This window comes from Anomaloglossus baeobatrachus, chromosome 6 (genome assembly GCF_048569485.1).
Source record: "Anomaloglossus baeobatrachus isolate aAnoBae1 chromosome 6, aAnoBae1.hap1, whole genome shotgun sequence".
NCBI lineage: Eukaryota > Metazoa > Chordata > Amphibia > Anura > Aromobatidae > Anomaloglossus > Anomaloglossus baeobatrachus.
The window spans coordinates 86938309-86964804 of NC_134358.1; the positions used below are offsets into that span (position 1 = coordinate 86938309).

Sequence of the window (26496 nt, forward strand, 5' to 3'; positions counted from 1 at the left end):
CTCAGCTTGTGAATCAGAGCCGTGGGACGAGGAAGGAGAAGGGTCCCTGCGTCTCCGTTTAGGAGGACGGGGTCCTAAAACCTGCTCTGAGAGCTCTGCAGAGCTCGGAGCAGCAGAGGCACCCTGAGAAGGGGGCTGATGCATGGTCAGCAGAGTCCGGGACAGCTGTCCCATGGAGTCGGCAAAGGACTGTGAGATAGCCTTAGAAAACGATGCTACCCAAGCCGGGGGTTCAGCCACCGGTGCCGGAGCAGCCTGAGGGACCCCTGAGGAGGCTCCAGGCTGAGGCACCACCATGTTAGAGCAGGCCTCACAATGAGGATATGTGCTCGGTTCTGGCAGAATGAGCTGACATGCAGTGCATATAGCGTACAGCTTAGCAGCCTTCTTGCTCCTAGTGACAGACATGCTGCTGAGGTGGAGGCTCTGCAGTAATAATAATAATACACTCCTGTAGAATGACCCCTGAGAGTGTATAATAAAGCCCACAACCAGAGGTTGTGGCTTACCAGACCGTGTGTGCCCTCCGGATTCCACAGCTCGGACCCCCAGTGAAGCGTCTGCCTTCCAGATGCAGAGCTGCAGCAGCCAGCGCCGATCAGTGTGAAGACGCTGATAAAATGGCGCTGGAGTGAGGAGGGGGGGCGGGGATTAGCCCAGGAGCGGGAAAACGGAGGGCCAAGGAGAGATACAGGGGAGGGAAACATCTCCTGAGAGAGGAGTGTCCTCCCCTCTGCTGAACGGCCGGTGGGCGGTGCCACACTTTTCCCCTGCATGAATCATGCAGGGGAAGCTGAAAACGAAACTAGGCCGCAACTGAAGCCGGGGCCTAGATTTTTACATGCGGCCGACGAGCAGGCACCGTCGGCGCGGTTCTCAGGAAAAACCCAGAGAACCGGCCGGAATTCACAACAAAGTTAAAAGACACACTCTCCCCTGCATAAATGTACCCGGGACCCCTGAAAAGCGTCTCAATACTTAGCTTTGAGGCGCAGGGCCAAGTCCCTGGGGGAGTTGTTAAACGCTCCGTCCGACAGGAACCAGACAGGGCTGCGGATGGAGACCGGTCTTCTGCAAGGCAGAAAGAACCGTGATGGCTCCCACTTCAAGCCAGAGCCCATGGGATGGCGAAGGAGCACGGCATGTGAAGGCTCCAGCCTTGTAAAGTCAACCTTAACAGCACCGCCGACACAGTGGGGTGAGAAGGGACATGCCGGGAGTCCAGACTGGACCCGCTTTTCTTCCATATCTTTGAAATCAAAAATCTTAAAAATGAAAAATCAGAGAATGCACGTGTGTGTGTGACCTCCTGAACACAAAGCATTGAACTGGTTAGATTGTCATCCAGGGGGTGTATATAGCCCGGAGGGAGGAGCTACACGTTTGAGTGTAGTACTTTGTGTGTCCTCCGGAGGCAGAAGCTATACACCCATGGTCTGGGTCTCCCATAAGGAACGATGAAGAAAATGTAGGGGTGTTTTATATGACAATACAGGACAGATTAGCTTAACATTTTTTTTGGAGTTTATGTCGGACAACTCCTTTAATTTCACAAAAATTGTAAGTTGTGACTGCAGCGCTGCTAAATGGAAGCATTATCCTGCTCTCTGATCTGGTCACTTACAACAATGTCACACGTTGGCAGGAAGAGCAGTGTATGGAAGGATTGTAATTTACTCAGATATGGAATCACAGACACCTGAACGAGGCCTAATACTAAAGCGTTCACATCACATTCAGGCCCATGACTGATCTCCATCTAAAATCCTGAAGAAGGGGAGTCAGACAAAACCCCCCGATGGAGCCATTCACTATAATCAGACCGATGGAGACACTTTTTGGTCCGTCTGGCTTTGCACCGGCAGGGTCCGTCTTTTATGGTGGGCACAAAGGTGCAATCAGTCACGCTTTTTTTTACCTCCCCTAAAAATGGTGGATACTAAAAGTGGCAGAAACTAAGCATCCTTCCATTCCGGCAGAACTTCTCAGTAACAATGCTTCTATACATTTAATATGACATTCATGTCTGGTGGGTTTTCACTTCATTTTGCAAAAGTGGTTCTGTGAAAAGGTATTTGTACCTAAATCTGGAGAAAGCTGTGGCAGAACTGGTGACAAAACCTGGAGAGCCCCTTTGCTTCCCTTAGGGGTACTTTACACGTTGCGACATCGCTACCGAAATATCGTCGGGGTCACGGTTGTTGTGACTCACATCCGGTGCCGGTGGCAACATCGCAATGTGTAAATCCTAGGAGCGATGATGAACGCGTGCAAAACAGTCAAAAATCGCTGATCTGTGTCACATCGTTCATTTCCATAATGTTGTTGCTGCTGCAGGTACAATGTTGTTTGTCGCTCCAGCGGCAGCACACATCTCTGTGTGTGAAGCTGCAGGAACGACAAACATCTCCTTACCTGCATCCAAAGGCCATGCGGAAGGAAGAAGGTGGGCGGGATGTTATGTCCCGTTCATCTCCGCACCTCCGTTTCTATTGGCCGGCCGCTTGGTGACGTCGCTGTGACGCCGAACGCACCTCCCCCTTGAAGGAGGGATTGTTCGGCGGTCACCGCGACGTCACCGAGCAGGTAGGTGTGTGTGAAGCTGCCGTAGCGATAATGTTCGCTACGGCAGCAATCACCACATATCGCATGTGCGACGGGGGTGGGTACTATTGCACTCGACATCGCTAGCCGATGCTAGCGATGTCGCATCGTGTAAAGTACCCCTTAGTGCTTACTACGGACGTGCTGCCTGACAGTCTGCTATCCGAGGCTCATTTACACAAGCAGATTTCTGGCCATGAATGAGCTAATCGACATAATACATAACGATTATTGTTTGTTTAAAAAAAGTGTGTTCAAACGGACTGACAATTAATGGTGATGATCATTCTACTCCCATAGACCATTTATGCTGTCGGAAGCACATCGCATGTACATACCTAACGTTCTGCCGACAACAATGATTTAAAGGGTTACGTATTTTCTGGTGTATAAGACAACCCCTAACTTTTCCAGTTACAATTTAGGGTTTGGGATATATCGTATATACTCGAGTGTAAGCGGACCCGAGTAATGTCCCCATTGTTTAGTGATGTCCCCTACAGTAATGTGCCCATTGTTTAATAATGTCCCCTGCTGTAATGTCCTGTGCAGTAATGAGCCCATTGTTTAATAATGTCCTCCTGCTGGTTCCCTTCTGTCCCCTCTCATGCAGTCCAATACAGAGGACCGCCGCTACTGTTGGTGCTTTACTGCAGTTGAATGCTTTGTGGCGCCGTAAAGCATTCAACTGTAGTAAAGCCATGACGACATCCTGCAGCGGCCGCTCCGTGCCCCGAACGCTATCACGGAGGGGTCTGTGTACTTGCGCACTGCAAGAGGCATCTGGAGGCACCGTGGGCACGGAGGAGAGGTGAGAATATATTTTATTGTGTGTAAAGCCATGACAACACCATGCACCACAGTATAAGACGACATCCGGCGTATAAGACGACCCCTGACTTTTGAGAAGATTTTCAGGGGTTAAAACGTCGTTTCATTCGCCGGAAAATACTGTATTTAAAAAAAAATGCATGAGGGATAACTTACTGATCACTTAAGAGTCCAATCACTAGGACCCCTAGCAATTCTCAGAAGAGGCTTCTGGGATCCCCAAAACAGGCCACTGCAGCACCGAAAAATGGAGAGGAGGTACGCATGCACGGCTGTCGCTCTCGCAATTGTTTATAGGACTGCCAAGCGCTTGGTTATTTCTACCAGTCCTATAAACAATGAATGGAAGGGAGGGCACACAAGTGCACTTGTACTTCATTCTGGATTAGGTTTCAGAGCCTGTTTTCTGGATCAGTGGGAATTCTGATGCTTCAACCCCCAGCAATCAGCAAGTGATCCCAAACTATTAAGGGGATAACTTAATTTTTTGGGAATAACCCTTTACATGACCGACATGAAAGATTCAAGCAACCATCAGACAAGCATTATCACTCGGCAGCATGTTCGCAAGAGTCGATGATCAGGAACAAAATTTCTTTTTGAATGCCTATTCACAAATTATGGGGCCTCAATCCTTCTTCATATCAGGCAACGGCATAATTCTTAATTTAGGGTGAGAACCTCTTTAAAGGAGAAGTCTCGTCAATCACATCTTCTGATACAACCTATGAGATAAGAAACCTGGAATATGTTGTTGCCATTGAAAATCAAACAAAAGTTAAAGGAACATTTGCTAAGAAGAAGTCTGAACTATTTGGAATCATTCACGGTCAGAGATTAGATTTCACCAATGGGATCTTCTCTCTTCGCTGTATCAAGGTCATCCAAAGATCATCACGTCCAGATTTCTTCTTTTAGGAATTGGCTACACAAGTATTAAAAATGAAAAAAAAATACATAAAACAACCTAAACGAAAGATTCCAGAGTTCCCAATATAGATGGAAATTCTCTTTTTGGTAGCAAGAAACTTTTCTCTCCACAGACAATAATTGACGGAGCGTAGAACAATCGTCATATAGCCCTAGGCATAGAACCATTTTTCAGAACGGTGCAAAAATACCAAAATATTTAAACTACAATTTAGGCAGATTATACAAGCCGATTAGATCATGAAATAAACAAATGGAAAGAAGGATACGATGATTTGCCGATCTGATGGGTTTCTCTGACGGGTTTTTTCTAGCTGCGCCATCTGCTTTGCTTCTCTGTTCCTGGCACTTAAGGTCACTTTAAGATCTTCCTGAATAAAAAAAAATAAAAAAAACAACTTTTCTTACCACAAGTTCACCTAAACATCTCTCAATATCAGTTGGGCAGCCAAATCCTTTCCTTGAATCTGAAGATCTCAATCTGTACATGCACCGCTTCTCGTGCCATTTATTAGAGGCCAACCGTGAAATCAAACTGCGCACACGTCGCCCACACCAGTGACAAGAGCCGGCGTTGAATTTCAAACAGGAGGCAGGAGGGCCAGGGCAAAAGACCCAGTGTACAGTCCGGCCCCTGTGCACTGGAATCCCATTAGGAGAAAACCTGAGTGTCATGATCCAGGCCGGCTTCCCTGCTGTGGCTACACCCAGCTCTGGCCTGGTCATGTCAGGGGTTAACTTCCCTTGCCTGGTTCTGGATCCCAGGACCCTATATCTTACCTCTCTACCTATGGCTCAGTGCCAGTGATATTTCTACCTTGCAGGTTGTATACTGGCTCTGGTGAGTGTTCTCGATCTGTCCTGCCTCCCAGCTACTGTGTCCTGACTTGTACCCTTCCCCGTTCGTCTGCCTGCCCCGGTCCCTGACTTCCCGCTCCTGTCTGTTTGTGTTTCCCTCTGCATGCCTGATCTCCCGGCTTCCGATTCAGTTCCGCTTTCTAACTTGATTTTGATTCTCCCTTTGCAGTGACTTGACTTTTCTGGCTAGACCCTGACTGTTTGACTACTCTATTGCCCCCTGGTGGTTTGCCTGTTAACTGCCTGCTGAAGTTACTCAGCTGTACTTCAGCTGCCTTTGTGTTAGGCCCGTTTCACTCGTCAGTGAAAAACACAGATGTTTTTCACTGGCGTGTAAAACACGCACATGTCCCTGCGTGTGCCGTGAATCACGGCACACGTGGGTTGTCTAAGTGCAATCCGGGCTCCGTTCTCCGTGATTGCACTTAGAAATCAACTCACCTGCGCCCGCTCCCGCTCTCCATGGTGCTGATCGCTCTCGCGGTGCAGCATCCGGCCGGCGCTGACCCCTGCAGCAGCTGCTTCCGGGTCGGCTGTGTCGTGCATCATTAATATGCGCGACAGTAATCAGCCGGCTTAGGCTATGTGCCCACGCTGCGGATTTACCGCGGATTTTGCCGCGGATTTGCCGCGGATTTACCGAAAATCTGCAGCAGCGGCACTTCCAAGCCATTTCAATGGCATTTTGGAAATGCTGTGCCCATGCTGCGGATTTTTCCGCGGCGGATTTGCCGCGGATTTTGATCCGGAAAAATCTGCAGCATGTCAATTATTGTTGCGGATTTTGTTGCGGATTTTTCCCATGCAAGTCAATGCAAGGTGTAAAATCCGCAAGAAATCCGCAGGTCTGTTCTCACAGGCTCTTTTTCCTGCGGATTTGGTGCGGATTTCGCAAACAAATCCGCAGGAAGTGATGTAGGATAGTTCAGGAAGAGGAAGTTTCACCATTTTGTAGTGTAGAGTAGTGGCAGTGTAGTCGTGTTGTGTCCGGACTCTGGATTGCCAGCTAAAAGCAGCTAGTTACAGGCTGCTTGCTTTTAGCTGGCAAAACAGGATCCCAGGTCTTTTTTCACAATTCTTTTTAAAAAAAAAAAAAAAAAATGTGCTCCGCTGTATTTTCACTGTCCAGCCCGATGCAAGCAAGCAACTGAGGGCTGTGCTTCTCAGCGGGATAAGGCTGAAGCATTCTCTGCCCCTCCCGCTGAGAAAAACAGTCCTCAGCTGCCCCTGAAAATGGCGGCTCCGTTGTGAAGCGCCATTCACAGGTGCTGTACCGAGGCTCATCCAGCTGCCCTGATGCATTGGCTGGCTGGGTAATATATTACGGGGTTAAAGCCAGTTTTCTGCAAACTGGCACTAAGCCCGAGGTTCATAATGTCATGCCTGTGTAGACACGGCCATTATGAACCTCCGTTTGGTACTAAAGAAAAGAAAACACTTTTTGAAAAATTTTATTTGAAAGAAAAACACACACACATCCCTGATTGCCATCTTTATTACTCCCTGAATCCCCCGACGATAATCCATGACAACTCCGAGCCGGGCTCCGATGTGCACCCGGCTGACCCGGGCACTGACGTCAGCCGGTGACAGCAGCCGTCAGTGTATTATTAAATGCTGCACAGCTCTTTTCCGGCAGCTGGGAACGTCTGATATCAGAGCCCTGGTCAGCTGACTTAATTCGCGAGCGCAGGCGGGTCAGCTGACTGCACACCGACAGCTGACGATGTGCACTCATGTGACCCGGGCACGAACGTCAGCCGGTCCAGCAGCCGGAAGAGAGCTTTGCAGCATCTCGAACACTGACGGCTGCTGGACCGGCTGACGTCCGTGCCCGGGTCACATGAGTGCACATCGGAGCCCGGCACGTCAGCTGGTCGGTGTGCAGTCAGCTGACCCGCCCGCGCTCGCGAATTAAGTCAGCTGACCAGGGCTCTGACGTCAGACGTTCCCAGCTGCCGGAAGAGAGCTGTGCAGCATTTAATACACTGACGGCTGCTGTGACCGGCTGACGCTGTGACCCGGGCTCAGCTATGAACTGAGCTGACCCGGCCAGTGAGTTCTGCCGCTCACAGCAGCCGGCAGAGAGAAAACCAGTGATTACAATTGTCCTGGATTAAGGGATTCAGGGAGTAATAAAGATGGCAATCAGGGATGTGTGTGTGTTTTTCTTTCAAATAAAATTTTTCAAAAAGTGTTTTCTTTTCTTTAGTACCAAACGGAGGTTCATAATGGCCGTGTCTACACAGGCATGACATTATGAACCTCGGGCTTAGTGCCAGTTTGCAGAAAACTGGCATTAACCCCGTAATATATTACCCAGCCAGCCAATGCATCAGGGCAGCTGGATGAGCCTCGGTACAGCACCTGTGAATGGCGCTTCACAACGAAGCCGCCATTTTCAGGGGCAGCTGAGGACTGTTTTTCTCAGCGGGAGGGGCAGAGAATGCTTCAGCCTTATCCCGCTGAGAAGCACAGCCCTCAGTTGCTTTCTTGCATCGGGCTGGACAGTGAAAATACAGCGGAGCACATTTTTTTTTTTTTTTAAAAAATACCAGTGAAAGGGAACATGGCACCACATTTTTTGGCTGTAAGCTGCGGCCACCACCACTGGGATATTATATACAGCCTGTTAAAATGCTGTATATAAGAGCACAGTGGTGTTAGCCACAGCTTTTTACAAAAAAAGTGGCGACAGATTCCCTTTAAACATTTCTGCCCCTTTATTACAAAATGGATAATGGAGAAGAAAGGAGGGTTGGGACAGGAAATGACATAAAGAGCCTTTTTTTTTCCTTCAAAACAGACTAAGGGTATGTGCGCACGTTGCTTTTTACCTGCATTTTTGCTGCTTTTTCTTCTGCGCTGTTTAATGCCAAAATGGATGTGTTCTTCTATTCAAGCAAAGTCTATGGGAATTTGGGTTTCTTGTTCACACTATGTTGTTCAAAATGCTGCCTTTTTGAGGCAGAACTTTGGTCAAAAACTCAGCTTTTCAAAGAAGCAACATGTCAATTGTTTTTGCCATTTGGGTTTTGCATTGCAAAGCTGAGTTTTTGACCAAAGTTCTGCCACAAAAAGGCAGCATTTTGAACAACATAGTGTGAACAAGAAACCCAAATTCCCATAGACTTTGCTTGAATAGAAGAACACATCCATTTTGGCATTAAACAGCGCAGAAGAAAAAGCAGCAAAAAAGCAGGTAAAAAGCAACGTGCGCACATACCCTTAGCTTTATTCAGAAACACAATAAAGTACAATGGACAAAATCCGCATCAAAATCCGTGTCAAATCCGCACCTATGCTAAGGTGCGGATTCCGGGGGAAAGCTGCGGATTTTGATGCAGAAAAATCCGCAGGTACATTCTACCGTGGACACATAGCCTTAGAAGCAGCAAGCTGCACGGGCTGCAGAGAGCGTGGCTGAAGCCGGGTGAGTAAAAATGTTTATTATTTTAAATGCACGTTTTTTTCTGGCACGTGTTTCACGGACCACACCACTGCGTGGTCCGTGGGACATCAGTGATGCCAGAAAAAAATGGACATGTCTCCGTGCGGCAATCAAGCACACGCGGGTACGCTGCACGGAGACACGTGCAGTGAAAAATTACTGACGTGTGAGCAGACCCATTCATTATAATGGGTCTGCGTAGGTCAGTGATTCTGGTACATTTAAAAAAAAAAGCACAAACTTCCCAGAATCACTGACGTGAAAGGGGCCTTACAGTGTTACTTTGTCTCTCCTTCACTACTCTGCTGCCACCTAGTGGGGAATATGCTGTACTATGTCTTACTAGCCCTTTGTACAGTGTGACACTGAGCATTTTCCAGTAAGATTTTCCAGAAAAATGCTTAATAGAGATGATTGAAAACATCAAATATTCGGCTTTGTGAATATTCCACGAATAACTCGCCGCTGTGCGAATAATCGATGCGCAATGTAAGTCTATGGAAAGCGCGAATTGTTCCGAATAGTTGTTATTTGGGTTTCCCATAGACTTACATTGCATATTGAATATTCGCGAATAGCGGCGACCTATTCGGAAAATATTCGCGAAGCCGAATATTTGAGGTATTCGATCATCCCTAATGCTTAAGTTTCTCATTGACTTTCACATTATATTCGGTTGCTCGAGTTGTGCCCGTCTGAGCGTCCAACTGCTTGTTACGAGTACCGAGCATGGAAGTGGTCACTCATCACTAGTACTCATTTAGTTCTTCACCAAAAGTATACATGTATTCTGTATAACAGTGCAATTATGGCCATGCCTTTACATTGCTAAATCAAGCTGACGGATTTTCTTTAAATACTACGATCAGAGATTGACAGAGGCAATAAACCGGCGATAGGAGCAGGCACAGATTGCTGCTGTTAGAGGCTGATGCCAGCTGTATAACACAGCCAGCACCTACCCTGTGTGGAGTGGGTTCTGCTGAGCTTGCGCCATACACCTGCACCATTACTAATAGAGAAAAAAAAAAAAAGAGAATTTTGTTACTTACCGTAAATTCTTTTTCTTGTAGTTCCGTCATGGGAGACCCAGACCATGGGTGTATAGCTACTGCCTCCGGAGGACACACAAAGTTACTACACTCAAAACGTGTAGCTCCTCCCTCCTAGCATATACACCCCCTGCTAGCCAGTCCTAGCCAGTTTAGTGCAAAAGCTGAAGGAGGACATCCACCCACAAGAAGAGACAGAGTAAAATCCGGAAGAACCGGAACCTCTGTCTACAACAATAACAGCCGGTGAAGACACACGGAACAAGAAACCTGCCAACAGGCAATAGGGAGGGTGCTGGGTCTCCCATGACGGAACTACAAGAAAAAGAATTTACAGTAAGTAACAAAATTCTCTTTTTCTTTATCGTTCCTATGGGAGACCCAGACCATGGGACGTTCAAAAGCAGTCCATGGGTGGGAATAAACAGACAACTGAGAAGCAGGCAAACCCAACTTCACAAATGGGCGACAGACGCCTGAAAGATGCGTCTGCCCAAGCCCGCGTCTGCCAAAGCAAGAGCATGCCTTGGATAGAGCTTCGAAAAAGTATGCAGACTAATTCGAGCTGCAGTCTGACAGACCTACTGAGCCGTAGCCTGGCGTGAAAGCCCAAAAGGCACCGACAGGTCTGATCAAATGTGCTCTAATCCCCGGCGGGGAAGGCACTTGAGTACACTTGTAGGCCTCGGAAATGGCCGACCTAAGCCAACGAACCAGGGTCGGCTTAGATGCCGAGAGACCGCTACGCTGACTAGCAGTCAGTACTAGAGAGAGGTGCACCGCCTAATAACGGCGGTGCGAGACACATAGATCCGGGGCGCCCGCACCAGATCCAGGATATGCAACGCTTCCTCAAAGCGATGAACAGGAGCCGGACAAAAGGAAGGCAGGAAAATTGCCCCGGATAAGGTGGAAGCTGTAACCACCTTAGGGGAAAAAGTCCGGAGTCGGACGGAGACCACCTTGTCTTGATGCAAAAGACCAAAAAAAGGGGGTGACTCAGAGAAAGTGCCGCCAGAACTCCCTGGCGGGAAATTATAGCCACTAGAAAGACTACTTTCTGTGAAATATGAAACAAAGAAACCTCCCCAAGAGGCGCAAAGGGGGGTTTCCGGGAACCAGGAGGACCGGATTAAGGTCCTAGGGCTCCATAGGCCGCCGGAAAGGCGGAATGATGTGAGATGCGCCCTTAAAGGAGCGCACCGGAGCCAGCCGGACGATACGCCACTGGCACATACTGACAGAGCCGAGACCTGTCCCTTAATGAGGGATAGTCCTAGCTGTAGACCGGACTGTGGAAGGGACAGGAGGGTCGGCAAGGCTAAAAAGGTCCAAGGACACTTTGGAGCTCGAGTCATAGCGGAGATGACTTCAGGAAGGATACCAGAAGTCGCCAAGATCCAGGACTCAATAGCTACGCCGTCAATCTGAGAATCCAGAATTCTGACGGAAAAAACGGACCTTTTGAGAAAAGGTCTGGACGGTCCGGAAGATGCCATGGCAACCTAACGGACAAAAGGAGCAGGTCAGGGTACCAAGCCTGCCTGGGTCAGTCTGGAGTAAGAGAATGACCCGACGGCCCCCTTTACTGATCTTGCGCAGGACTCTGGGCAAGAGGTAGAGACGAAGCTGGGATCAAACATGAGCCAGTGTGTCTACCGCAAAACCTGAGGATTGTGGACCACGGTTGGACAGCTGAAATAGTCTGCCTCGCAGTTTTGACATCTAGGATGTGGGCTGCGGATACGGTGGACTAGGAGTCCCTTGTCCACTGAAGAATGTTGAGGCGCCAAGATTGCCAGGCGGCTGAGTGTCCCGCCCTGGAAGTCGATGTAGGAAAACGCTGTCACGTTTTCCGACTGGACTCGAATGTGCCTAGCCGCCAACAGATGGTGAAGGCTTAGAGAGCTAGAAAAAGAGCTCTGATTTCCAGCCTATTGATCCAGAGGGCTGATGCGGACAGAGTCCAAGCGCCCTGCGCTCCACGGTGGAGATATACTGCTCCCAAGGCGGAAAGACCAGCACCCTGGTGAGGATCACCTGGGACGGGGCCAGAAAGGAGCGTCCCTGAGACAGAGTGGCCGAAACCACCACTGAAAACGAGCCCCTGGTCAGTGGCAAAGCCACCACCCCGTGGAAGGAGGGAGTTCGCGTGTACAGCGGAAAACATCCAGTCTCAGAGGACGCAGGAGAAACTGGGCAAGGAATCGCTTCCATTGACGCCACCGTCTGACCAGCACCTGTATTTGGTGTCTGATAGAACGACGTCGACCGCCAGCGGAGGGACTACTGATCGACTCAGAGCAGCTTCACAAGAGCCGACAGAGTCTCGAATTGCGTCCCTGAGAAGCTCTGGTTCGAAGTCAGAGTGGACTTGAACAGAATGACAAGCCACCCGAATAGGTTAGAGTGGCGAGAGTAAGCGAAGTACTCTGCTAAGAGTCTGCACTGGATGAAGCCCCGAGTAGAAGGCCGTCCAGGGCAAACGATCACTGCCAATCCCTAGGGGTGCAGGACCTTAATCACAGCAGCCCCAATGAGAATACTCGAGGGGCCGTGGCTAACCCCAAGGGAAGAGCCACGAATTGGACCACTCCGATGGCAAAACGTAGTCAACGCTGGTGTGAAACTGCGATTGACCCCTGCCGAAAAGCATCTCTGATGCCGATGGCTGCTAGGGAATCTCCTTGGGTTCTTGATTGATCCGGTGGAAAAAAACACACGGAACAAGACCGAGGCTCCATGTGAAAACGCCCACTTCTTGACCACCATTGGTGGACAGGGGAAACACAGTCCTCAGAATCACGCTTCATGGGAAGCGACTGTCAGAGCGGACCCTGGGCTTGGTCACAGGGGCCTGAAAACTGGAGTGGTTAAGGAACACACTTTGTGTTCTCCTAGGTAAGGTAACTCCGGCGGATTGGGGTCCAGTACCACTGATACAACTATCCGGGCTGAAAGTCTGGACACTGGAGGGGCCACGTTTGGCGAATGAGTACACTCCTTGACCACCTCTGATGGGAGGGGGAAACAGGCCGCAGAATCCCGCTTTGGGGTCTGCAGGACAGGCTGTGAGCTTGGACGCAGCAGGCTGAAAACTGGAGTGGTTAAAGAACACACTCCTCGTCCTGTTAAAGGTATACTGATGCCTTTCTGCCAGCGGGGAATACTCCCCTGATACGGGCGGATGGAGGTCCAGTACAAGTATAATGGACGCAATCCAATCATTCGGCTCTGCGTCACGTACGGACGGATCAATGTACATAAAGTAGCGTCCGAGCCCCTGGTAGAGACATCCTCCTCGTCCAGTGAGTCAGCTCGTAATCGGAGCTGCGGGACGGGGAAGGACAGGGGACCCTGCGTCTCCCTGTCAGGAGGACGGGGTCTGAGCCCAGAAGGAGAGTCCTTTGTGAGCTTTATTGAGCGAGCTGAAGCAGAAAACGCCCTGAGAGGGGAGCTGCATGCTCAGCAGATGCCAGGACAGCCGACCCCTGGAAATAGGATTCCCTCAGGGGTCAGCCACCGAAACCGGAGCAGATGGAGGGGCCACTAATTAGCAATCATTCGGCTCTGCCTCCAAGCTGAGGGGCCACCATGGTTATGAGCTCGGTACAGCCGTACGAGACTACCTGCAGTGCATAATAAAAACAACCTGCAGCCCTGCTCTGTGAGACATGCTGCAGAGGTGGGGGCTCTGTCAAGACTGGCCCCCAGCATATATAAACCGATAAAACAAGCAGCTGCACAACCGGAGGTTGTGGCTGCCAATCGTTTAAACAGACATGTCTGTGCCCCCTGGTCCCTCAGCCCAGGTCCCCACTTGTCACACTGTGGAATCTCTGTGCCTATGCAGGCACAGAGAACGCCGAGAAAATGGCGACCGGAGCGAGGAGAGGGGGCGGGGCCTACTCTTAGAGCGGCAAAAGGATTCCCTCAGTGAGGTAGCCAGGGGAGGGAATCCTTCCTCAATGAGGAGTGTCCCTTCCCTTGTGCTGCGCAGCCGCTGGGCGGAGCTACACTGCCTCTCTGCAAGACTGACATGCAGAGACAGTGGAAACCGAAACTAGGCCTCAGGCGAAGCCGGGGCCTAGAGTAAAACATGCGGCCGGCGTGCAGGCACCATCGGCGCGGTTCTCCAGTGAAAACTGGAGAACCGGCCGGAAATGTTAACACCAAACATAAAACACACTCCCCCAATAAATAAACATAAAGGACCCCTGGAAAGACCACTTTCTGTGGTAATAACGTCTCATATACTTAGCTTGAGACGCAGGTTGCCAGGTTCCTGGGGGATGATAGCTCCGTCCAGCAGGGTCCTGCAAAAGGGCTGCGGATGGAGACCGGTCTCCTGCAAAGCAGTGAGAACCGTGTTGGCTCCCACTTCAAGCCAGAGCCCCAGCATGGGATGGTGAAGGAGCGCGGCATGAAAGGGATACAGCCCTGAAATCAACCTTAACAGCACCGCCCAGTGGGGTGAGAAGGGACATGCCGGGAGTCCAGACTGGACCCGCTTTTCTTCCAAATCTTTGTCCAAAAGGAAAAATCAAAAATCAAAATCAGAGAATGCATGTGTGTGTGACCTCCTGAAACACAAAGCATTAAACTGGCTAGGACTAGCTAGCAGGGGGTGTATATGCTAGGAGGGAGGAGCTACACGTTTTGAGTGTAGTAACTTTGTGTGTCCTCCGGAGGCAGTAGCTATACACCCATGGTCTGGGTCTCCCATAGGAACGATAAAGAAAAGAAATGTATCAGCTCACCACTTAGAAGTCCTCGTAGAAGCCATACGGATTTAATTTAGATCAGTGCACGGATCCTGTGGACAGCACCCACATGGCATGAAAAGGGAGAGGAAAAGTGAAGATCCTGTACCATTTTAAAATTCCTTATTCCTTCTCGAATAAAACACACCAAAGAGGATTACTCCATCTCCATATTAAAAGCGTAACACAAGACGTGTTTCGAACATCTAAGTGTTTTTGATCACAACATGTAAAACAATATTGCATGAGGGAGGTATATATGCAAGAAACCCTTAATGGATATGACATGTCTGAAAAGAAGTGGGAGGAGGAGAGAGGAGAAAAAGGGAAGCAAAGTAGGAGAGGGAGAAGACCAGGTGAAACGCGTCTCTTGTTACGCTTTTAATATGGAGATGGTGTAATCCCCCTTTGGTGTGTTTTTGTTTTTTTTTTAATCAAGAAGAAATGAAGAAGGAATAAGGAATTTTAAAACGGTGCCGGATCTTCACTTTTTCTCTTCCTCTGCATACCATTACTAATAGTAACTCTTGGGGTGGGAAGGAGTAATAGCGATGGCAAGAGTGATAGCACCCGCCCCTATCGTTATGCCGATATGTGAAGATCGCTGCTGTAGCGAACATTATCGCTACAGCAGCGTCTCACGTACTTACCTGCTTGGTGACGTCGCTGTGACCGGCGAACCGCCTCTTTTCTAAGGGGGCGGTTCGCTTGGCGTCACACCGACGTCACTAAGCGGCCGCCCAATCAAAGCGGAGGGGCGGAGATGAGCTGGACGAACATCCCGCCCACCTTCTTCCTTCCTCATTGCTGGCGTGTGGCAGGTAAGGAGAGGTTCCTCGTTCCTGCGGCGTCACACGTAGCGATGTGTGCTGCCGCAGGGACGAGGATCAACTTCGCCCAAGCGACAGCAGCGATAATTGGGAGAGGACCCCCATGTCAACGAGGAGCGATTTTGGACGTTTTTGCAACAATCCAAAATCGCTCCTAGGAGTCACACACAACGAGATTGCTGCAGCGGCCGGATATGTGTCACAAAATCCGTGACCCCAACGAGATCGCTGTAGCAATCTCGTAGCGTGTAAAGCCACCCTTACCGACGTCGACTCATCCACCCACACATATACAATGAAGATATAACAGACACACCTACCCTTTTGAGCTTGATTATTGCTCCATAGCTTTTCAGAGGTTCAACTACTTTGGCTTCCAGTCTTTCCACCTGACAATAAAATTCATATCTTCAGTCCACAGACATTTGTTTTCACCAGGAGCCCCCTTAGTGTGCGTGTTTGGCAGAGTCAGTTACCCACCATGCCCGCCCTTACATATAATGTCCATGTGATGGCACACTAGCCTATGGGACATATTTTCTGAATCACAGAGGTTAAGGCAGTGACCTGCACCCCTGATTTAGGGCCCAGCGTCCTATCTGGTCAGTGGTCGGCAGCCTAGGTCCAGATACAGTACTAACTGTACACAATATGGCTACCCTTAGCCCCACACATTGGGAGGATGGACCCCCGTGTGGACTCTAGTATCAGTGGATGAGGTTGAGAGGTGACCATTTGTATGTTGCTTTTTACAGTCTAGTTTTATGGTAGTGAAACACTCGTCGTTCCCAAAATCACAAAATACAATGGAGAGAGCTGCATCCATGCAAGGTCTTCCCTTGTGAAAATTTGGAAGTAGACCCAGCACCTAGCAGACATTTATGGCATATACTTTCAGTATGTCAAAAATGTCTTGCGCCCCCATACACACTAGACTAACATTAGCCAAACCTACTGATATCAATGGATTCGGCCAACAGCATAAATGTGTGTGCCCGCCCATAATCTCGTGCCCGCGCTTTCCCCTCTGCCTCAAGCGTTCTGCGCAAGCGCTGGCCAGATGACCCGATGTCACCTCTTTCCCATCTTGCCCTGGAGCAGTAAATAGATGGGAGGAGCGGAGCAGGACACCACCGGTTACGAGAGGTGATGTCGGGTCATCTGGCCAGCGCTTGCGCAGAACGCTGGAGGCAGAGGGGAAAGGGCGGGCACGAGATTATGGGCGGGCACTTGCTGATGACAATCACAGCGCCGCCCATAATCTCGTGGCTGCGCAACACGTCACCAGCGGTCACATTGTTCACACAGTGCACAGTCCCGGTACAGTCGCACGGCGCATGCGCAGGACCACGGGCGCACTTGGCAGCGTCCTGAAGTATGAAATGGAGCGTTGGGGGGGACGGCGTAAATCAGCAGGAGGGACAGTAACGGACACCAGATAGCCCGCCCCCATGGATAATTTAGAAGATTTGCATACCAAAAGGTACAACTTTATAAAGTATTTAATTTGGTCTAAAAGGGGGCACAAAAGCTATAGGAACCTTGCTAGAATGCAGCCCACGAGCTGCAGAAGGGGAAACTTTTAGGTTTAAAGTAAAATTTCTGCTGACAGGTTCCCTCTTAGGCTATGTGCACAGAGTGCGTTTTTCGCGGCGTTTTTTGGGTGAGTTTCTGGTCTTAAAACTGTATGACTTTGCTTCCCCAGCAAAGTCTATGAGTTTTCATTTTTGCTGTCCGCACAGTGCAGTTTTGTTATAGGCCTTGTGCGCACACTGCGTTTTTACCCGCGGTTTTGCTGCAGAAATTTGAGAAATGTTTGTAACCTTTCTGCAGACATTTCCCAGAAAAACCTATGGGAAAAAAAATAGTTGTGCGCACACTGCGTTTTTTTCTCAAGAACATTCTTTCTGCAAAATTTCTTGAGAAAATGTGCATGTAACTTCTTTTCCGCAGGTACCTGCGGTATACTCCCGGTATTTCACTCCATTCACTGTAATGTAATCGCGAAATACCGGGGATATACCACAGATAGCAAATGATGTTCGGTATACCCTCGGTATAGCCGCGAATTACCTGCGGTAATGTTCATCACTACCCTGCGTTTTGCAGGGAAGTGATGTCATTATGACAGGAAGAGGAAGCGGAGCAGAACCTAAACACACACACATCACACTCCCTGAACGCCGCACAGAAGCACTTCCGTGTGACCTCCGTTGGGTGCCCGTGCAGTCTGTGTCCCGCTTCAGCCCCGCGGCTGCCCGCACAGCAGTGTCAGTGTCTGCCCGCACTGCAGTATCAGCAGCTTCTCACACTGCAGTGCTGGCAGCCGCGGGGATGACTAGCGCTGCTGTAAGGAGGTTAAATGGGCATAGAAGACAGTGACAGCGCTGACGTCAGGAGAGCAGGAGATCGTCACAGCAGGTAATGATCTCAGCTAACCTCCTGACAGCAGCGTTCGTCATCCCCTGCAGTGACCTGGGCTGACCTATTGATGTTAGCTCAGGTCACTGCACTGCTCTCCCAGCCAATGGGGAACATTCTGTTCTTCATTGACTGGGACAGTGACTATGGTATGGATCGTCGTGGGACCCCCTTATTGGATTACGCCGGACCCGGATTTGATTGTTCTTTTCAATAAATTGGTGAAAGAGGGAATGTTTTGGGGAGTGTTTTTTCAAATAAAACTTATTTTGTTGTCTATTTTTTATTTCTTACTGACTGGGTTGGTGATGTCAGGTATCTGATAGACGCTTGACATCACTAACACCAGGGCCTGATGCCAGGTGACATTACACATCTTGCATCAACCCCATATATTATCCCGTTTGCCACCGCACCAGGGCAACAGGATGAGTTGGGGCAAAGCGCCAGGATTGGCACGTCTAATGGAGGCGCCACTTCTGGGGCGGCTGTGGCTTGCTATTTTTAGGCTGGGAAGTGTCCAATAACGGTGGACCTCCCTAGTCTGAGAATACCAGACCACAGCTGTCCGCTTTACCTTGGCTGGTGATCCAATTTGGGGGGGGGGGTCCACGTTTTTTGTTTTAAATTATTTATTTAATGTAAAATAACAGCGTGGGGTGCCCTCTGTTTTGGATTACCAGCCAAGGTAAAGCTGCCAGCTGTGGTTTGCAGGCTACCGCTGTCTGCTTTACCCTAGCTGGCTACAAAAGATAGGGAGGGACCTCAAGTCGGTTTTTTTTTTTAATTATTTATTTATTTTTTGGCTAAATACAAGGCTAAGCACTCTTTAGTGCCACATAAAAGTCACTAAAGGGTGCAAGCTTAGAATATGCAGGGAGGTGGGACATTGTATAGGTCTTTCTCATCTATTATCTATCTATCTATTCATCTTTCTCTCTATCCATTATCTGTCTGTCGATTATCTATATTATTTATTGGAGTTTACAGCAAAAAAAACTGCAGGGACCAACCTGCGGAAAAACCGCGGCAAAAACGCACCAAAAACGCGGCAAAACCGCACGCGTTTTCCCCGTGGTTTTGGTGCGTTTTTTTTACCGCAGATGCAGTAATCTTCAACTCCCAGAAGTTTCTCAAGAAATTTTCTTGAGAAAAATCACTTTTCTAGTGCGCACATAGCCATAGGTGCATTTTTTGCGGTGACCAAAAAGACGCAACATGTCAATTATTTCTGCGTTTTTGCCAGCGTTTTTCACCCATGCAATGCATTGGAAAAAAAACGCAGGAACAAATGTGGCAAAAATGCGGTCAAACGCGCAAAAACGCATGATTTTTTTTAATGCTTTTTTTTTTTTTTTTTTACTGCGGGTGCATTTTATGTGGTCAAAAACGCTGCATCTTTGTGGTCACAAAAAAAGGCAACGTGTGCACATAGCCTTATAGGTCTGTCCTACTAACAATACTCATCGGCTATCCACAGGTAATACGTGTCTGATCGCTGTTACGTGATGCAGGACACCCTGTGTGATAAATGGTCACGAGTCTTAAAGATGCACCCATACCTCTGCCTGGCGATAATCCTGAAGTTTGGCAAGTTCATCCGTAAATCCCTTCAGTCCATGTTTCAGATTTGGGGTTTCTGTGTCGGCGTATGCATTGACTTCTCTTACCAGCAGATCAGCTTTGTCCCGTAGCCTGGCAGTCTTACGGACATACCCGGCATAGATTTGGCACAGCTCTCCAAAGTGCTTTTCCACATTACCGACTGTCTCTTGAATCTGTCTGGTCTGATTGTCTCTGGGGTAAGACACAAATGAAATGTTGGATCATAACAACAAAAAAAAAAAAACCCTAAATATTGCAAGGAGGCCTTCTCCTCTGAGATGCCACCAGCTGGCAGAACATCAATGTTTTTCCGAAATGTGGCATCATCTCTAACGTTCTCTAACATCTATGACTTGGTGGGCAGGAGACCGAAAGGTTCTCCATGCAAAGCCTAAAGCTGGCCTTAAGGCCCCGTTACACGCAACGACGTATCTAACGATATATCGCCGGGGTCACGGATTCCGTGACGCACATCCGGCATCGTTAGCGACGTCGTTGCGTGTGACACCAATGAACGAGCGTTAACGATGGAAAATACTCACCTAATCGTCCTTCGTTGACACGTTGTTCCTTTTCAAAAAATCGTTGATTGTGGAGGCCGGAGGTTGTTCGTCGTTCCCGAGGCAGCACACATCGCTAGGTGTGACACCTTGGGAACGACGAACAACAGCTTACCTGCGGCCGCCGGCGATGCGGAAGGAAGGAGGTGGGCGGAATATTCCGGCCGCTCATCTCGCCCCTCCGCTTCTACAGGGCGGCCGCTTAGTGACACCGAACGTCCCTTCCTCTTAGAAAGGAGGAGGTTCGCCGGCCAGAGCGACGTCGCTAGGCAGGTAACTATGTGTGATGGATGCTAACGATCGTTGCCCGTGGCGCACAAACGACGGGGGCGGGTACGCTCGCAAGCGATATCGTTGCGTATAACGGGGCCTTTACACATTATACTAACATCTGTCTTTTAGAACAGTGACCTTCCTTATTAGTTATAGCGTTGTCCTTTATTACAGTGTCTTCCATTATGTACAGTGACCTCCCTTATTAGTTATAGCGTTGTCCTTTATTACAGTGTCTTCCATTATGTACAGTGTCCTCCCTTATTTAGTGTTGTCCTTGTTTACAGGGTCTTCCATTATGAAGTGTCCTTCCTTATTATTTTAAAGCGTCTTCCATTATGTACAGTGTCCTCCCTTATTTAATGTTGTCTTTCTTAGTGTCTATCATGTAGTATCCTCCCATATTATTTATAGTATCATCTTTTTGGTCTTCCATTATGTCGTCTCCTCCCTTATTATTTACAGTGTCTTCTATTATGTACAGTATCCTCTCATTTATAGTGTTGATCTTTATTACAGTGTTTTCTATTATATTTAATGTCCCTCCCTTATTTACACTGTAGTCCTTTATTGCAGTGTCGTCCGTTATATACAGTGCCCTCTTATTATTATTTATAGTGTTGTTATTGCAGTGTCTTCCATTATATACAGTGCCCTCTTATTATTATTTATAGTGTTATTATTACAGTGTCATCCATTATGTACAGTGTCCTCCCTTATTTAATGTTGTCTTTTTTAGTGTCTATCATGTAGTATCCTCCCATATTATTTATAGTATCATCTTTTTGGTCTTCCATTATGTCGTCTCCTCCCTTATTATTTAGTGTCTTCTATTATATACAGTATCCTCTCTTATTTATAGTGTTGACCTTTATTAGTGTTTTCTATTATATTTAATGTCCCTCCCTTATTTACAGTGTAGTCCTTTATTGCAGTGTCGTCCGTTATATACAGTGCCCTCTCTTATTATTTACAGTGTAGTCCTTTATTGCAGTGTCTTCCGTTATATACAGTGCCCTCCCTTATTATTTACAGTGTAGTCCTTTATTGCAGTGTCGTCCGTTATATACAGTGCCCTCTTATTATTATTTATAGTGTTGTTATTACAGTGTCATCCATTATGTTTAGTGTTGTCCTTTATTACATACACTGTTGTCCCTTATTATAATATACAGTGATGGCTGATGCACAATGTCTGTGTGTGGTTGATGTTTGCCTCCTGGGTTTGGTGTGCGATCTGTACACATTTTGGGTTGTGATAAGTGGGGTCATATGTCCTATTTGTGAATGAAATGCTACAGGAGGGCATCAATGAGTGATGTGAAAGGGAAAGATTTTCCTACTTATTTGGGGTGGACATAAAGGACAAGCAATGTTGTAATGAAGGCACCGTTCTTATTTACAGAATACACGATGGCAGCATCACTGGTCACAACACCCCGGACCCCCTGATCCTCCCCAGGATGGAGATCGGTCACATATTAGGGGCAGGACCATATACTGTCCCATGTCTTCACATCACCTCTCTGGACAGGATGGGGCAGACTGCCAGTGGTCAGGACCGATCCTTATTGGATCCTTTTTGGGTTCTTCTGCAGACAAGTCACCTCCTCTCCCTCCCGCCTCCCATGCATTCATCCTCTGATATACATATATGCTGTATATGCGCCCCCTCATTATACACACCTTGGCTGCAGGAACATGGCTGCTGGTGGTCTGCAGACGTGCTCCGAGGAGAGGACGTGACTCCTTCCTTCTGCCCCTGCCCCCCAGCCCCGCACACTCCTCACCTCGCCCTGGCCTCTGGAGTCTGGCTCATGATGACGATGGTGATGGCGCGTCCTCCAGGATGGCAGCTCTGGCTCCGCCCTACTCCTCTCAGTCACTAGGGGGCGCCGTTACCATGGTTTCTGCTTGACGCGTCCCGAGGCACAGAATCACGTGACGGAGGCGGAGTCTGTGTGTCTGTTGCTGAAGGCGGGGCGTGGCGAGCGCTGCCAGTCCGCGGTGTCGCTAGGATCCAGCAGAGGGCGCTCAGGACAGATGCCCCTATTTTATTGGGAGCCGTCACCCCGGGGAGGCGCCCGTCACGTGGGGTCTCAGCCCGGTGTCCGGCATTAGATATATCCGGGCTTCAGTGCCGATAACGGAAGTGGCACTGCAGATGTGAGCGGAGATGACTCCTCATTGTCCTCAAGTCATTTCTTTCCATAGTTTTTCCTAGCATCCCCCTTTCCCAGATTTTATCCTTCCCTCTATCCGTAATCATTTGCTGTGATCAGAGCACTATCCTTTCATTTTAAGGCTACATGCACACGCTGCAGTTTTTTCTGCACACAAACTGCAAGCAAAACTGCACCTTGTCAGAGAGAGCCTGGAAATGTCCCAAAAACCGCTTGTAATGTAGGTGCGTTTTTTTTAAGGAGAAACAAAATATGATAGGAAAGGATAATGGATAGATAGCTAGAATAGATGATAGAAAAAATAGAAAGAATAGCTGTATGGATAGATAGATAATAAGAACATATAGCTTAGATAATAAGAAAGAACAGTAAGAATACATAAAAAGAAATAAAAGAATAGCTTGATAGAGGGATAGCGAGCTTGGTTAGCTTTTTTTAATTTTTTGGGGGTAAAAAGAAAATAACATGGGGTCCCCCCCATTTTTTATATCCAGCACAGGAACAGCAGCAGCTGCAGGCTGCAACCCTCAGCTCTCTGCTGTACCTTGGCTGGTTATGAAAAATAGAGGGGGTCCCACATTTTTTTTTAATTATTTGATTTATTAAAAAAATGACGTGGGATTCCCTCATTTTTCTAATACCAGCCAAGGTGCAGCAGACAACTGGGGGCTGATATTATTAGGGTGGGAAGGGCCATCGTTATTTGGCCCTTTCCAGCCTAACAATAGCAGCCCACAGCCGCCCCAGAAGTGGCGCATCAATAATAAGATGCACCAATTTTGACGCTGGACCCGGCTCTTCCCGTTGCCCTAGTGCGGTGGCAATCGGGGTAATAAGGAGTTAATGGCAGCGGCCCATAGCTGCCACTAAGCCCTAGGTTAGTGATGTCATGTGTCTATGAGACACCCCACATCACTAATCTGTAAGTGAAAATAAATAACTACAAACAGCCAAAAAAATCCTTTATTTGAAATAAAAAGCCACCCTTTTTCACTACTTTATTAACCCTCAAAACACCCCTCCAGGTCCGAAGTAATCCACACGAGGTCCCACGACGCTTCCAGCTCTGCTACATCCCTGTCCTGTCACAGGCAGCGGTCATACAGCATGGCTGCCAGCTGTGAATGTGGATAGAGACCACTGTGCAACCAGCTCTGTCCTCACCTATTGTACCATCACCCATTCCCTGTAGACTGGGAGCCCTCGCGGGCAGGGTCCTCTCTCCTCCTGTACCAGTCTGTCTTGTACTGTTAATGATTGTTGTACATATACCCTCTCTCACTTGTAAAGCGCCATGGAATAAATGGCGCTATAATAATAAATAATAATAATAATAGAGCCGCAGCGATCAGAATAAACTAGGGTGAACTCCTGACATCACAGCTACGGGTCCCGCAGTACGGTGGGTGTCGCAGCAATGACGTCATGGCCAGGTTCACTGCGGTTCAGGCTGCTACTGACGTGAGCAGCGCGATCGGCGGTGCCGTCACTCATGTGAGTCCTCCAGCTGCTGCTCACTTCAGTCGCGGCCTGATGTGCGCTCACAAGTGGAGGACTCCAGCTGTGACAGCAAACACCTGAGTGACGGCACCGCCGATCGCGCTGCTCACTTCAGTCACTCGGGTGGTTTGCTGTGACAGCTGGAGGACTCCAGCTGTGGAGCCTGTCGCGCAATATGCAACCTGTCAGGTGCAATATGCACCCAGAACCACGAGCAGTTCTGGGTGTATATTGCTAATCCCTGCCTAACCGTCCCTGTATACACTAGCATAGATAAAGGGATCTTTAGAAAAAGTATTAATAAAGATCTTTTATCGTATGCTAATGAGCGAGGGGACTAGTCCTCTGGGCATTAGTTCCCCTGGCTAGTCGGCTCCATTAGCATACAGTAAAAGATCTTTAGAAATCCTTTTTCTAGAGATCTCTTTATCTATGCTAGTGTATACAGGGACGGTTAGGCAGGGATTAGCAATATGCAAATTTTTTACCTTTGGATATAACAACTTCGCCATAATACTTGTAACCCCAAGGGAGGCCACTAGTGAGGGCCCCCTAGGGCAAGAGCCTACTCCAAATAACATACATAAGAGGAGAAAAAGGAGATCAGGCAACAGTATGCATGTAAAAAAGTTCTTTTAGAATTTTATTAGATAAAATCACATGAAGTCAACTGGTACAAAATACATAATAGGGACAAGTCAAACATAACGTGGAAATATGGAAAAAGTGGTAAAAAGTATGGGCAACCAATGCCGCACAACCTGCCCGTACAGAACACAGGAACAATTGCATGCACGGCCGTTACATTCAAAATTAGTATGGTATGGTGATACCGCGATAAAGTGACACACCCATGGAGAAGAATCATGTACCTGCAACAATGTGCTATATATCACTTATCAAAAATTTGAAGGCAAATGTCAGGGTATACCTTCTCCATACAGGCACATCACGGTAACCATAACACCATACCGCAGGGACACCCGGGCTAGGATGAGGACGGAAAGTGTATCACAGTAATTCTATACCCCATAGGTACATCCATGGGTGTGTCACTTTATCGCGGTATCACCATACCATACTAATTTTGAATGTAACGGCCGTGCATGCAATTGTTCCTGTGTTCTGTACGGGCAGGTTGTGCGGCATTGGTTGCCCATACTTTTTACCACTTTTTCCATATTTCCACGTTATGTTTGACTTGTCCCTATTATGTATTTTGTACCAGTTGACTTCATGTGATTTTATCTAATAAAATTCTAAAAGAACTTTTTTACATGCATACTGTTGCCTGATCTCCTTTTTCTCCTCTTATGTAAATTTTTTACCTTGTAGTTCACTTAAGCCAGTGAATTGTTTATATTAGTGGACTTGAAGATTAATGGTCACTTGAGGCACTGAACTCCCCCAATTTTTACTTTGTTTGCCCGCTGGTCTCTGTACGCCTGTTTCTAGCTGGAAGGGCACGTGCAGATGTCACATGCTCTTCCACCGGAAATAGAATGTAGTGACCTAATCATTGTTGGAAGAGGTGCGACAAAGGAATGGATAGGTGAGTATATATTATTTTACTATTTTCAATTATGCAGGTAGTAAAAAAAAATAATAATCAGGGGACAACAAATTGAAATATGCAAGACCCCTGCGCTATTTTATGTTACTGGGTCAAATACGGCCAGTTTGTGTTCTTATTTTATTCCCCCCTGCTCTCCTGAATATGACTTTTTTTTGTTTTATTTTAAACTGCATTACAGTTCTAGAGATATTAGTCTTTTTATTCAGTGCTAATTTATATGGTCCTTACAAGGGGGTGGTGCTCACAGAGTCATAATGTGCAGAGCAGGGTAAACACACGCCCCCGAGGATCCTGGAAGACACGCCCCCTTGATAAAGACCCTAAAAATGAGCACTAAAGAAAAAGGCATATATCCCTGGAACCAGACCAAAAATTGCCGGATTTTGCCCTAGTGACTAGTTATTTTACATTTTTTGAGCTTTTTTGCTCAAAGAAGCAGGGATAGCTGACTATATCTGCCAGGGTGTGAGACTATATTCATCTACATCTAGTTTCCCATAATGTGAAAAGAATACCAACAACAACTGAAGGGTGAAAACTGAGCACTTTAGCTCCTGTCACTGGTGGATACTACAGTATTTGAACCCCTACTGATTTAAGCCTGTGACATGTTGCTATGATATGTCAGTACTTTATTCTACTGATTGCAGCACCATTTCTGAGGCCAGTGATTGGCTGCAGTGGTTACATGAACATACAGGAAGTGATTGCTGCAACAAAGTACACAAAACCTCCCTGGCACCCCTGCAACAGTAGTGCAGGAGAAGTGGGAGATTTCACAGGTAATTGTTATTTTCATTAATTACATTTCTTGATCATACACATTAAAGGCAACCCGTCACCAGATTTGGTGACTATAAGCTATGGCCACCACCGGTAGGCTCTTATATACAGTATGTTAGAATGCTGTATATAAGAGCCCAGGCCGCTATATAGAACTTAAAAATGACTTTATAATACTCACCTAAATGGTCCGTTTGGTGCAGACTAAATGGGTGCCTCCGTTCTCCGAGTGCGGTGCCTCCTCTTTCGGCCATTTTTGTCCTCCTTCTTCTGAAG

At 47.9% G+C, this 26496-nt stretch overlaps 1 protein-coding gene across 1 annotated transcript in view; it reads right to left on the reverse strand.

Moving 5' to 3' along the window:
- The window catches only part of CIBAR1 (CBY1 interacting BAR domain containing 1), a 66406-nt gene extending 44330 nt beyond the window's left edge, over positions 1-22076 (reverse strand). Inside the window, exons 1-4 of the mRNA XM_075316258.1 lie at positions 21969-22076; positions 19303-19537; positions 15640-15708; positions 4635-4736 (exon numbers count right to left, since the gene is read on the reverse strand). Of these exons, the coding sequence (XP_075172373.1) occupies positions 4635-4736; positions 15640-15708; positions 19303-19537; positions 21969-21997 (435 nt within the window). The 5' untranslated portion in view covers positions 21998-22076. The remainder of the gene's footprint in view (positions 1-4634; positions 4737-15639; positions 15709-19302; positions 19538-21968) is intronic.
- Positions 22077-26496: the final 4420 nt, after the last annotated feature.